General features: G+C 46.3%; 1 protein-coding gene across 1 annotated transcript in view; it reads right to left on the reverse strand.

Moving 5' to 3' along the window:
• MYO1H (myosin IH) overlaps nt 1-12,896 on the reverse strand; it is a 116,011-nt gene that overhangs the window by 39,465 nt on the left and 63,650 nt on the right. Inside the window, exons 2-5 of the mRNA XM_058691029.1 lie at nt 6,378-6,539; nt 4,009-4,124; nt 2,251-2,449; nt 1,276-1,356 (exon numbers count right to left, since the gene is read on the reverse strand). Of these exons, the coding sequence (XP_058547012.1) occupies nt 1,276-1,356; nt 2,251-2,449; nt 4,009-4,124; nt 6,378-6,503 (522 nt within the window). The 5' untranslated portion in view covers nt 6,504-6,539. The remainder of the gene's footprint in view (nt 1-1,275; nt 1,357-2,250; nt 2,450-4,008; nt 4,125-6,377; nt 6,540-12,896) is intronic.

Here is a 12,896-nt window from a genome sequence, read left to right on the forward strand (position 1 = left end):
AAAAGAGGACATATAATTCCTACACATGAGGCCCAAGAACCCACAAAATTAATCTGATTATAGAGGGAAGAACAGTTGGTAACAGTTGGGAGGGCAGATACTGTCAGAGAAGGGTAGGACAATCTTCTAGGTGCTAGAAATTGTTACATCTTGATCTGAGTGCCAGTTGTCACAGGCAGATAGGTAAAAACTCATTAAACTGGACTCATGCCTTGCTTCCTTTTCAGTAGATGTGTTGAATTTCAATAAGGAGTTTAAAAACAGACACAACTATTCAATTTTTTTTTTTTTTTCAAAGTCTGGGCGCACTTCACCAGAAGTCCATGTACCGGCTTCTGGAAGACCCTGAGCCAGTCTGTTATCACTACACTCAACCCTCAAGCAACAACTGTCCTCCGGTCTAAGTGATAGTTTGTCCCCTGGAGTTCTATGTCCTTGAGAACTCTGTCGACCCTTCCCACTTGCACTGGCCCCATTTAAATTCTGTGAACATACAACAATACTCATCATACACTGTCTCCGGTTGCCTCCATGCCACAGCAGCAGAGCTGAGTGGTTGTGACGGAAACCATATGGTCCACAGAGTCTGAAATATTGACTATCTGGCCCTATCCAAAAAACATTTGCCAACCCATGCCATATAATTATGCGCGCCCACACAGTACATCGTTTCCATGTGGTTATTCTCAAGCTTTATAAGAAATGGCTGACACGTCAGACTTTCCTAAGACTTGACCATGTTACGTGTAGCTTCATTCACTTGCTCTTGCTATTACGTGACAGTTCATTGGGTGAACATCCCACCATTTAACCATTCTCCTGTCGATGGACACTCAGCCTTCTCCAGATGTGTTGACGGTTTCCAGACCTTTTTACCATCATGAGCAGGGCTCTTGGGGGGTAGGCTTGCCAATCTCCAAGAGCGGAATGGCTCCACCATAGATGATGTGATTTCAACTTCACAAGATAATAATGTTGTTTTCCAAGTGGGTCGCACCAGTGTGAGCCCCACCGGCAATGTGGAAAAGTTCCTAATTATCCACATCTTCACCAATAGCTGGTGTGATCAGACTTCTTAATTTTTGCTCACCCAGAAAGTATACAATGGTATCTCATTGTGGTCTTTGTTTGCACTTCCCAAAATGGCACTAATCCTGGAGTTGTTAGTTATTTGAGCCAATAGAGCCCTTTCTCCCTTAAGGGACCTCGGGTCGGGTTTCTGTCACTGACAGGCTAAGGGGTCCGCATGAACCAGTAATAGGAACTTCAGTGTACCTTATAGTCAAACTGGATGTCCATGTATTTTCCAAATCTGCTGGAGTTGTCATTCCGGAGTGTTTTGGCATTTCCAAAAGCCTTGCAATACAAAGCGAGGGAGACAGGGACAGGCTGAACCAAACTGTCATGCCTGGTCTTTTAAGCTCACCAAGCTCATCAGATTCCTAACCCCAAACGCCACGATTATGAAAATGGGGGAGGGAGGGGGAGCCAGGGATTAAAGCCATACTTTATCTTCTAAGAAGGAACCACGAAGTACAGAGAATTTGATGCCAAATACTGAGGATGGAGTGAGAGGAAAGGACAAAAAGATCTCTCTAGCATCCAATCTAGGACTGACTAGGGAGAGCTATAGAGGCCCCTAGGCCCCTGATGTTCTAGAAGACAGAGTTCATGGCCCCCATTACCAGACCTTTTTTTCTATCAAACAGGTAAATTGTTCAGCCCATAGGTCTATGGGGAAAATTCCTTCAACCACAAATACCATTAACATGAAGGGCGACAAAAACACAGAATTGCTGTTCAAAATCAATTGTTCAAAATCAAACAGCAAGTCAGTGAATTGCAATAATCATCCAAATAATTTCAATTAAATAAGATATTAATAAGAGAGCATGACTTTAGTGCTTACTAATTCTGCTGTGTGCTTTTTATGCATTCACCTGGTTTTATCCTCAGAAACTCCTAGGAGGTGGGAACTATGAGTAGACCCATTCCACAGATAGGGAAACAGAATCTGGGATATGCAGTGGTTTGCTAAAGCTTGCTGAGGCGTGGCTGCCCTGGGATTAGCGTCCATGCTTGCCGGACTTCAAGGTTATGCCCTTAAGCACAATATTTCCCTTGAGACCTTTCTGCTTAACTCCCAGACGGTGATCTGCCCATTTTGACTGTCCTGCACAGGCAGAAGATTCTTCTTACTTAACTGACCTCCCTAGAACTCCCCTCAACAGGTCCTCAAAGATCACTTACCTCCAGCACTGGATTGGAGAGCAGCAGTCTGTCACGGGCTATTCGTAGTGACTCGGTCATTGGGCAGGTCACGGCAAAATACTGGAGAATCTTCTTGGAGGCCTCCGTTTTCCCTGCCCCGCTCTCTCCAGAAATGAGGATGAAGTGGTTAGTTAGCTCAGAGCACATCATGCGGTAAGCGTTGTCAGCTATGGCGTAGCTGGGGAAGGAGCGGGAAGGGGCTGTGTGTAATGCCCACCACAGCAGAAGGACCAAGAACCCCGCCTCCGGGAAACCACGTCCAGACCGTGGTACGAGGACACTGAGCTCAGGTATCAAACGCTCACCCGGACCCGTTGACCGATCAGAGGTAAAATGCACCAGAAATCAAAATTCAGATAACAGAGTTAAAATGAACAAGTTGAGCAACAACGGACATTTTTTAAAAGTTTATTTGAGAGAGAGAGAGAGAGAGAGCGTGCGCCCACGAGTGAGCAAGGGAGGGGCAGAGAGAGAGGGAGAGAATCCCAAGCAGGCTCCAGCCTGTCATTGCAAAGCCCGACGTGGGGGCTTGAACCCGTGAACGTGAGATCGCGACCTGAGCCAAAATCATGAGTCAGATACTCAACCGACTAAGCTGCCAAGGCGCCCCCATCAACATTTCATATGAGAATAAGCCAGATACTAAATTATATATATCCCCAAGAGACATTCTATTAACTGCAGGTAGAAATAACATCTTGTCTAAATATTTTAAACACTTAATAGCTGGGGCGCCTGGGTGGCGCAGTCGGTTAAGCGTCCGACTTCAGCCGTGAGTTCGAGCCCCGCGTCGGGCTCTGGGCTGATGGCTCGGAGCCTGCAGCCTGTTTCCGATTCTGTGTGTCCCTCTCTCTCTGCCCCTCCCCCGTTCATGCTCTGTCTCTCTCTGTCCCAAAAATAAATAAAAAAACGTTGAAAAAAAAATTAAAAAAAAAATAAACACTTAATAGCTATAATGAGATCCCAAGTTTCCTCTTTCCTTCAAGATGTAGCGTAGTAAGAGTACCGAGACAGGAAAGCAAAAATATTTTAAAAGCTCTGTGATATCTATAGGACAAGAGGTGAAACCGGTACAAGGGTTTTACCTTCAAGATCAGAAACCAAAGCGTGAAAGTCTCCCACGAGTATAAGCTTCCCACGTGGCCGAGTTTGAAAGCTGGCTAATTTGGATCCCCCTAGTGGTAGTGATTCCGAAAGGTTTATAAAGGCCTTATAGGAGGTGAATAGGTAAGTCCTCAAGAAAAATGGAGAGACAGCCCACATATTAGCCCAGAAGTCAACCAGGGAGAACTGAGAAATTCAGTAGCGCCATAGTGACATATAGATCAGACAGGAAACTGCTTGAACTACGGATCTGCAGGGCCCTACCAATGGGAGGCTCCTTTGCCGCCATGATACTCAGACACCAGTAGATGGCGCTACAGCAAACCTCTTCCCAGAAAAGACCCCTCTCCAGCCACGCTCTTAGAGCTCTTAACAGTTACAAAAGATTCCACCTCTCGGGATATTTAAACTGAGACTTGACAAGGATCTGATGCTTTCTATTGTGTTGAAAGACATTTATCAAGAAGGCAGGAGGTTAAGTGAGGTACAGAACCTAATGAGGATGCATCAAAGATATGGATGGATGGATGGATGGATGGATGGATGGATGGATAGGAAAGAGGGAGAGAGGGGAAAGGAAAAAAGAGGAAGAGAGAAAAATACTACTGATGATCGCCCATATGTACTACTTACACATGTGGTGGCAGTTCAAAGAAATTGACCCCTTGATAAAGTTCCATCTGGCTCATAGTGTAGATTCCAAGCTCCTGGTATGGATTCACAGATACAAGGAGAGTCCCAATATAGGTCTAGAAGAATGGACCAAAGCACTAGTGAGGAATTGTGGGGTGCAAAGGGCTACAGTGAGAGACCATCACATGCTATGATCCCCATGTGTTCATTTCATGGGATATAAAACAATACATAAGACAGGTGGTGTCCCTGCTGTCCTGGAGCTTACACGCGTGTGCACATGTCTGGGGGAAGGGGTTCCAGAATGCTTCAACTAGAATGGTAAGAAAGGTACACGTAGGGTAATGAGAGAGGGAGTGACCAAGGAAGGCCACCTTAGCTCGTGGGCTTGGGGAAGTCTTCTTTAAGGAGGTGACTCCGAGCTGAAACTTGAATGATGAAAAAAAAGTAGGCAGGAAAGGGCAGGTCAGGCTGAGGGGTCCAGGGTGGGCAGGCTGGCTGCCCTGGAGGTCAGCGAGGGAGTGGGGAACGGAAGACGCTAAGACACGGAGTCCGAGATGGAGCAAGTTCGGATCCCCCAGGGCATGAAGAACCGGGGGTTTATTCCAAATGCAGCGTGTGGTGGAGACACCACTCTCCCTACTGATAAGTAATACTTGCCTTACACTGTAAATGTAAAATGGAGAGCTTTACGAAGAGAGCACCACAGTCTGACCTACGTTGATGTTTCAGAGAGGTCTCTCCGGCCATTGGGTGAAAGCAGGGAAGACAGGCATCCCAGCTGTCTCCAGCTGGGCCAACATGCCCACCTGCTGGCACGTACTTCCCTGGGTTGCAATGTTGCATTCTATTACTGGTCAAGTTCCTCACATACTCGTGATTGTAACAGAACCACTAACGTAAACGCTTCTTGGAATACACTCAGGAATGACCAAAGCTCTCACCCTCTTGAACAGAAAACAAAGACATGCCTGGGCTCCTCTGGAAATACATCTGGAGTTTTCACATTCCGGGTTTGTTACCGGGTTTCATTCCAGAGCCTCGATATTGGAGGTTCTCAAGTTGATGCCTAGGCTAAAATCATTCTAACGGATGTTTCTAATCTCTAGAACAAAGTCGAGCAGAGAACTAGAACAGATGAGAGTACCATATTTTGTCTAAAATTGTGCACGGCTTCCACCAGTAGAAATCTGCCAGGGTAGAACGTAGTTTCTGAAATCTGTTCAAACCGGAAATGACTTATTCATGATGATCCTATCATCCCACTTCTACTTCTCCATACCGCACTCTTTCTCCTTGGCTTATACATAAAATCTACTTCAATCAAAAATATATACTCTAAGAATTCCCATTGCTTATTTCTCCCAGTAACCTTGGTTTCGACATACGGATTAAGTCATGGCACCATTAAAAACAAAACAGCTACAAGGCAAATATCGTTAGATTGCTTTTCATGGTCTAATTTACTCTTAGCAACAGCTAATAAAATCTCAATAAAGTTAATTAAGTTTAAAAACACACAGAGATGCTGTGGAGTTTACCCTACAACAATCTACCTGAAATTTGACCAATCAAATCAAGGTGCGGTGATAAATGGGGAACTTAATAAAAACTGACCACCACTAGAAGCAACCAGACAAACCTAAGAACAGGTCTGGCCATGTGTGGCAACCTTGACCCTTGGAGATTCATGGGATGTGGTGGACATCTCTTATATTTGCCAGTCTGGCATCTCGATCCCCTTCTTCCGGCAGATTCCTTTGAGGAACCTTCTCCGGCTGGCAGCCCGCATCAAACGGTAAGGTGCACACTGGCCTAAATCCTCACCTCCTGGGCTGGGCCTGGGTAAACAGCCTGGCCAATCAGAATATTCCTCACTTCAGCTGTGGGGATTGGTTCAGAGGTAAGCAATGACCCGAGATGGGCCAATCAGAGCCAACCAGTGTCTGTGTCTCCGGGGGGAATTGCTCTCTTGCCTACCAACATCAGCCTGGTCCGGCTGTCAGCTACCCAGCCCCCTTGCCCCCTTGCATAGAGTCCGCCCCAGAAAGAGACCTTTGCAAAATTGAGCAGAGAGGTGGGAAAGAGCCCTCGAGGCTCTTCAAGACTCATCACCCTAGACCCTAGATCTATTTCTGGACCCTACAGTGACATGGGTCAATAGATTCTGTCTTATGGCTTACGCTCGTTTAAGCTGGGTCTTTGTCACTGGAAGCCAGGATTAGGGTGCATCTGCCAGTGGTCCCTTCACACCTCTCTTTAAAGGCTGACCTAATAGAGAGATAGTGTTCACTATCCTCAAGGCTGTGAAGACAGGCAGGAGGGGAACCACCAGTCTAGGGAAACAGCTGAGGAACAGGTGACATTACATAGATGAGGTTCTCGCTGAAACGCTTTCGAAGATTGTCCAGAAAAGCAGATTCGCTGGTGTAGGCATCCAACAGCACAAAATCCTGCACCCCGACCTTGTCCCGGGCGGTCAGCGTGCTTTCCATGTGCAGACGAATGTGCTTCCTCCTCACTTCTTCTTTCTGCGGCAAACAGAACATTCGTCAGCAGCTCGTTTATTCTGCAGCCCCTATTGCTCGTCTAAGACAGAAACAGCGAGATGCCCTGGGGACAGTGGAGCGCTGAGATCACATTAGGCTCTCTTTGTTAAGGGTTTACGATCTGGTTAGGGATACAAGGGGATGGTAATAAAAGCAGTAACGGTAACGGCAGCAGCTGACGGCAACAGAGCAGTGACTGCTAGGTACTACGCTAAATACTTGGCCTTTATTTTCTTTGGCCCTAGTGCTGAGGCTAGGAAGTAAATGCTATTGCCATGCCTATTTAACAGATGAGGAAACTGAGGACAGAGACACTATAAAGCACGTCCAAGTTCTGCCAAAAGGCACGGCCAGGATATGAACCTAGAAAGCCCGGCCCCGGAGTCTTTCTTGACCATCCCTTGCTAAGCGTCAGTTACCTCAGCTTGCTGTGTAATTCTGAGATGAGTGAGGAATTTGGTTGCAATGGGAATTTCTTGTTACAGAGGAACACTCAAGGAAGGACACCCCGGAAGGGTCCTCTCTCCAAGGCTGGGCTTCAGACCTCCCTGGAAAAGGAGTCGTCGCAGCTCACTGGAAGGTGGAGAATCTCAGCGGGATACCAGGGGGCAGAGCTGGTCCACTGTCACTAGACAGTGTCCATGAGGGACACAGGTGGGCAAAGGGAGTCCGATCGGCGCTGGGCAGCGGGCCTGGTGCAGCACTGCCTGAGTCAGGAGGGCTGTGGGAAACAGCTCTCCAGGTCTGGGGCAAGCTGAGGCTGGAGACTGGGGGGTACAGAGAGAGAGAGGTTGGGGGGCACCGCCATAGGAGGTGGCCTGGAGCGTGTGAGCTCTGCGTTGGGAGGATCGCCACAAGGTGATCACCAGGCCCAGGCTACTGGGGGGCTGAGGGACCGTGCTCTGGGCACACGGTTAGTGCATGGGTCACCATGTACCACTGCGCAGGCGACTGCCGCTGAAAAGAAGCAGCAAAACCTAGCAAAGGGAGCCAGGAAGAGAAACCTCTGGCTAGTGCAGCGTCCCTCCAGCGCCCTCTAGTGACCAGGATTCAAGGAGCTACGCTCAAGGAGGTCCGTTATCACAGGGCAGGTACTGAAGGATGAATCTGGGCATGGGACAGGAAATTGACAACGGACTCCTTTGGATACACAGAGGATCTGGAATAGCTGAAACTGTCTCGACAAAGGAAAACAAAGCTACAGGACTCACGCATCTTCGCCGGGAGTAATCAAGCCCACTGTGTCAACTGATTTTTAACAAAGGTACCAAAACAAGTCAGGGCAAAAAGGGAAAATCTTTTCAACTAATAGCACAGGAATAGCTAGGTATCATAATGGGGTAAATCCATTTCAACCCTACTTCATGATACATATACTTATATATTATAAAATAATGTAGTGTAATACATATAAAATATATGTTCATATTTTAATACATTTCTATTACTTGAACTTTTATATGTGTAAAACTATATGTAAAACTTCCACATATCTATATGTTATATAAACTTGTATGTATAAAACTATATGTAAAACTTCTATATATCTATATATTATACAGTATACATTTATATATAAAACTATATATAAGACACATATCTATATAATATATAAACATATATACAAAACTCTATATAAAACTTTTTTTTATGTATCAGGACACCTGGGTGGCTCAGTCGGTTGAGCGCCCAATGCTTGATTTTGGCTCAGGTCGGGATCCCAGTTTCATGGGATGAAGCCCTGTGTAGGGCTCTGTGCTGACAGTGCAGTCTACTTGAGATTCTCTCTCTCCCCCTCTGCCTGTCTCCCCTGCCTGCATTCTCTCTCTCAAAATTAATTAAAAACAAACCTTTTTAATTCATCTATATGTTATATAAACTTACATATGGAACTATATAAAGAAAACTTTTATTATATATGAACTTTATATATAAACAATTCCTATCTCATAATATATAAAGATATAAATTTATAAAAACATGTTGGACATATTATAATATTTTATTTATATATATAAAAGCTTGAGATGAATCTGAGACCTAACTGTCAATGCATAATCTATAAAGCTAACGGGAGAAAACAGAAGAGAAGATCTCTGCAACCAGAGGAAGGTAATATTTCCTTATGACAAAGGAAGAAAGAACTATAAAAAATAAGGCATTCGACTTCATCAAAAACTTCTCCCAGAAGACACCATTAAGAAAACGAATAGGCAAGCCACAGACTGGCCGAAAGTGTTCACAAAATGTATACCTGCGAAGGATTTGCATCCAGGATAAAAGATTCTTATGACTCAGTAACAGAAAATCAAACCCCGTAAAAATTGCGCAGAAGACTTGAACGGACATTTCACAAAGGCAGACAAAACGAATGGTCAATGAGCGCATAGGAAAGTGCTCAACGTCATTAGTCATCAGGGAAATGCAAGTCAGAACTGCATCGAGATGGCCCCAGAGCAGCTCGAATGAAAAAGACTGACAGCACCAACTATGAGCGAGACGCAGAACAGATGGACCGCTCCCGCATCGCTGGCAGGAATGTGAAGTGATTAGAATCACTTTGGGAAAAAGGTCTGGCAGTTTCTAATAAAGTTAGCCTCCGCCCTTTGATCCAGCAGTCCCCTCCCAAGTATTTACATAGGAGAAGTGTAAACACACAGCCAACAAAAAGACTCCAACATAAAGGTTTACAGCAACTTTATTCATAATGGCCCCAAACTGGAAACAATCCAAATTTCCATCAACCGGAGAGCGGACGTGGAATCTATACAATAGAAAGGGTACAGCGATAAAAAAGAGAGAACTGGTACACAAGACACAGAGGACTCTCACCGACATTGTGCTGAGTGAAAGAACTCAGACACAAAAGAGTGCATGCCCTATGATTCCATTTATCTGAAATTCTAGAAGCAAAACTAATCTGCAGTGAAAAATCAGAACAATTGTTGCCTGGTTAGGGGGGTGGTCTGGCAAAGGGCATTTTTGGAGTGATGGAAACATTCTCTGCCTTGATAGGGCTGTGTGTTACATGGCTGTGTCTGTTTGCCAAGATACCTTGTTAAGATTTGGTAGAATTCCACATAGGTAAATTTTATTCTAAAAAAGAACCACAGTGGGGCCTGGGTGGCTCGGTCCGTTGGGCGTCCAACTTCGGCTCAGGTCATGAACTCGTGGTTTGTGAGTTCGAGCCCCGCATCAGGCTCTGTGCTGACAGCTCGGAGCCTGCTTCGGATTCTGTGTCTCTCTCTCTCTCTCTCTGCCCTTCCCCTGCTCATGCTCTGTCTCTCTCTGTCTCTCAAAAACAAATAAATGTTTAAAAAAAATTTTTTTTTAAAAAAAGAACCACAAAAAAAGTAAGTGTGCAGGGGATGGAGAGTGGGTGGAGGCCTACATGGAAACAGAAAAGCAGAATGGTAATAATTGTCGAAGCTGGGTGATGGGAATAAGGCGGGTTTATTATACTAATCTGTTTGTACACATTCGAAATTTTGCAGAATAGAAAGTTTTAAAAACCAGAATGGCCACCAGGTGTCTCTCTACCCTAGTCAAACGGAGCTAAAACACTGCTCTCCAAGGATGAAAACAATGCATTTAGATTGTAAAAGAATCGTGAAAGAATATCCTGGTGATTCCAAATATCCCCATTTTAAAGCATTTGTGGGACGCCTGGGTGGCTCAGTCGAGTAAGCATCTACCCTTGATTTCAGCTCAGGTCGTGATCTCACAGTTCTTGAGTTCGAGCCCCGCATCGGGCTCTGCGCTGACAGCTTGGAGTGCTTGAGATTCTCTCTCCCTTTCTCTGCCGCTCCCCTGCTCTCTCTCCTCTCTCCCTCTCAAAGTAAACACTTTTAAAAAAAAACTGTGTGCGTCTGTGTGTTTAAGAGAGGCAGTCGGGGCGCCTGGGTGGCGCAGTCGGTTAAGCGTCCGACTTCAGCCAGGTCACGATCTCGCGCTCCGTGAGTTCGAGCCCCGCGTCGGGCTCTGGGCTGATGGCTCGGAGCCTGGAGCCTGTTTCCGATTCTGTGTCTCCCTCTCTCTCTGCCCCTCCCCCGTTCATGCTCTGTCTCTCTCTGTCCCAAAAAAAAATAAAAAAAATTAAAAAAAAAGAGAGGCAGTAAAGGACCCTGGAACACAAGCCTTCCCCGGGGTTTAAATCCAGTCTCTGTCACTTCCGGGAAAAGTCTCTTTCGCTCTGCAAGGACCTGTCTCTGTTTCAGGTCTGTAAAATGGAAACATAACTGTACCTACTTGGCAAGGTTGTTGGTTTGAACAGACCATGGGAAGGACTTGGCATGGTGCCAGACACAATGTCAGCTCTGGGAGCACGTCCTTCGAGCCCCATTAGTATTACTGTATTAGTAATTATCAGAAACGAGAAAACAAAGTGAAAAGTGTGCCGGTTAGTGGTCAGCGAGCCCCTGTTGAATTGGGAGTGGGCTGGAGTCTGAAATGTCTGGAGCCGCGCCCACAAACAGCGCTGCCGTCAGATCCCCACACTGGAGGGTGCAGAAATTACAAAGCTCTCTTATCCCCCTTCGATCGATGTGTGCCTACAAGAGTGAGCCCTGCAGTCAGTACCTCGGGCTTTCAGTGACTCGCAGCCCGAGCCGATTTTGCATAAACCTCGAAGATTAAGGAATGGGGCAGTGATTTTAACTCCCCAAGGGCCACTTCAGACTGGAGTTTTGTTTGCTGCAATATTTCAATTCCCACGGCTGGGTTCCTTTTACCTAGCTCATTTCCAAATATCTTTAAAGGGCAAGAGGAAATGAGAGTGTCCTGGTAAGATTGACGGGAACAGTCAAAGGGATGAAAATCGGGGCAGAGGGGATGGGGGAATAAAGCAATTCAAGTAGTTCCGCTTTGGCCCAAAAGAAAAGGATCGAAAGATTTTATCAGGAAGAGAATATCAAATCCGGAAAGGACCAAATAAGAGGGAAGAAATTCAAGAGAGAGGTTTTTAGGAGACCTAAGACTGAACATCTTTGGGGCGATAAAACTTTTGTAGAGGATGCCGTTGTGCAAACCCACAGGTTAGGGATCACAAACTGTGCTGCCTGCAGGGACCCGGGCAGGTGCTAGGGTTGAGTCAAGCTGGTGGATGATAGGGACTCGCTCAGATTAGGGAACGAATGGCCGTCGAAACCGGGCCACCCCCGCTTGTCTCCGCTGACTCCAGGTGTGAATGTTTGCCTCATGTTGCCAGACCTTCCGATCATTCAAGAAAAGTCAGAAATTTGGAATTTTATGTGAAGTCTGTTGCACATGCATAGCCTGGTGGGGCACCAGTCGAAAGAAAGCTAGTCACCCTTCGTCTTGGGTGGTTCAGATAATTCACTTGTCCGCAGGCGGGAGACTCAGGAGATGCTCCCACCAGGACCATTATTTTGGAAGCGTCATATCGTCAGTGATGGCCTGACCATACCACCTTCTATATAACCTAGCACTTGACCCAGTGTGTGTCTGGGTGAGTGGGAGGAGGGGGGGAAAGAAGGGAGGAGGGAGGCACAGCGTATATCAAGATGGCTAAATGCTGTGACAGAGACCAAAATGCCTGACACACATTCCATGCATGTCCCGACCTTTCCCCCTGCAGTTAAGCCACATGACTATTTTGGACCAACAGACTGTGGCTAGAAGTGACCTCTGTGCCACCTCCTCCATTGGGTTATCCAGACTCCTTCAAGGCTGCAGTGACTGGGAATTTCTTGTGGAATGGACGGGCCACAAAATCGATACAGCCTGGATCCCGGAGTCATCACGTGGAGAGAGATGCTCTAATGAATCATCCAGACGCACGGTAGGCTTTGCGTAAGCAAGAAATAAACTCCTGCTGCGGCCAAGTTCAGAGAATTGGGGGCTGTTTGTTGCTGTAGCTGAAGGGCTGATTATCCTGACTCATATACCTGCAGAAAAGGGCTTTTTCCGCAGGGAGAACGACACTTGGAAAGTGAGTCACAGCTCTTGCACGTTAAACTCAGCCAACTGTCCTGGCTACAACTCTAAGGTTTGGAAGATGAGAAGAGGGAATTTTTTTTTTTTTAATGTTCATTTCTTTTTGAGAGTGGGGGGAGGGGGAGGGAGGAAAAGGCAGAGAGAAAGAGAGGGAGACAGAAGATCTGAGGCAGGCTGCACACTGACAGCAGAGAGCCCAATGTGGGGCTCGAACTCACACCATGAGATCATGATCTAAGCCAAAGTCATCAGATGCTTAACCAACTGAGCCACCCAGGCACCCCAGGAGGGAAATTTTTTTCTTGATGTTTATTTATGTTTGGGGAGGTGGGGACACAGTGCACGCAGGGGAGGGGCAGAGAGAGAGGGAGACACAGAATCCGA

The sequence above is a fragment of the Neofelis nebulosa genome, chromosome 11, assembly GCF_028018385.1.
Source record: "Neofelis nebulosa isolate mNeoNeb1 chromosome 11, mNeoNeb1.pri, whole genome shotgun sequence".
In the NCBI taxonomy this organism is placed as follows: Eukaryota; Metazoa; Chordata; class Mammalia; order Carnivora; family Felidae; genus Neofelis; species Neofelis nebulosa.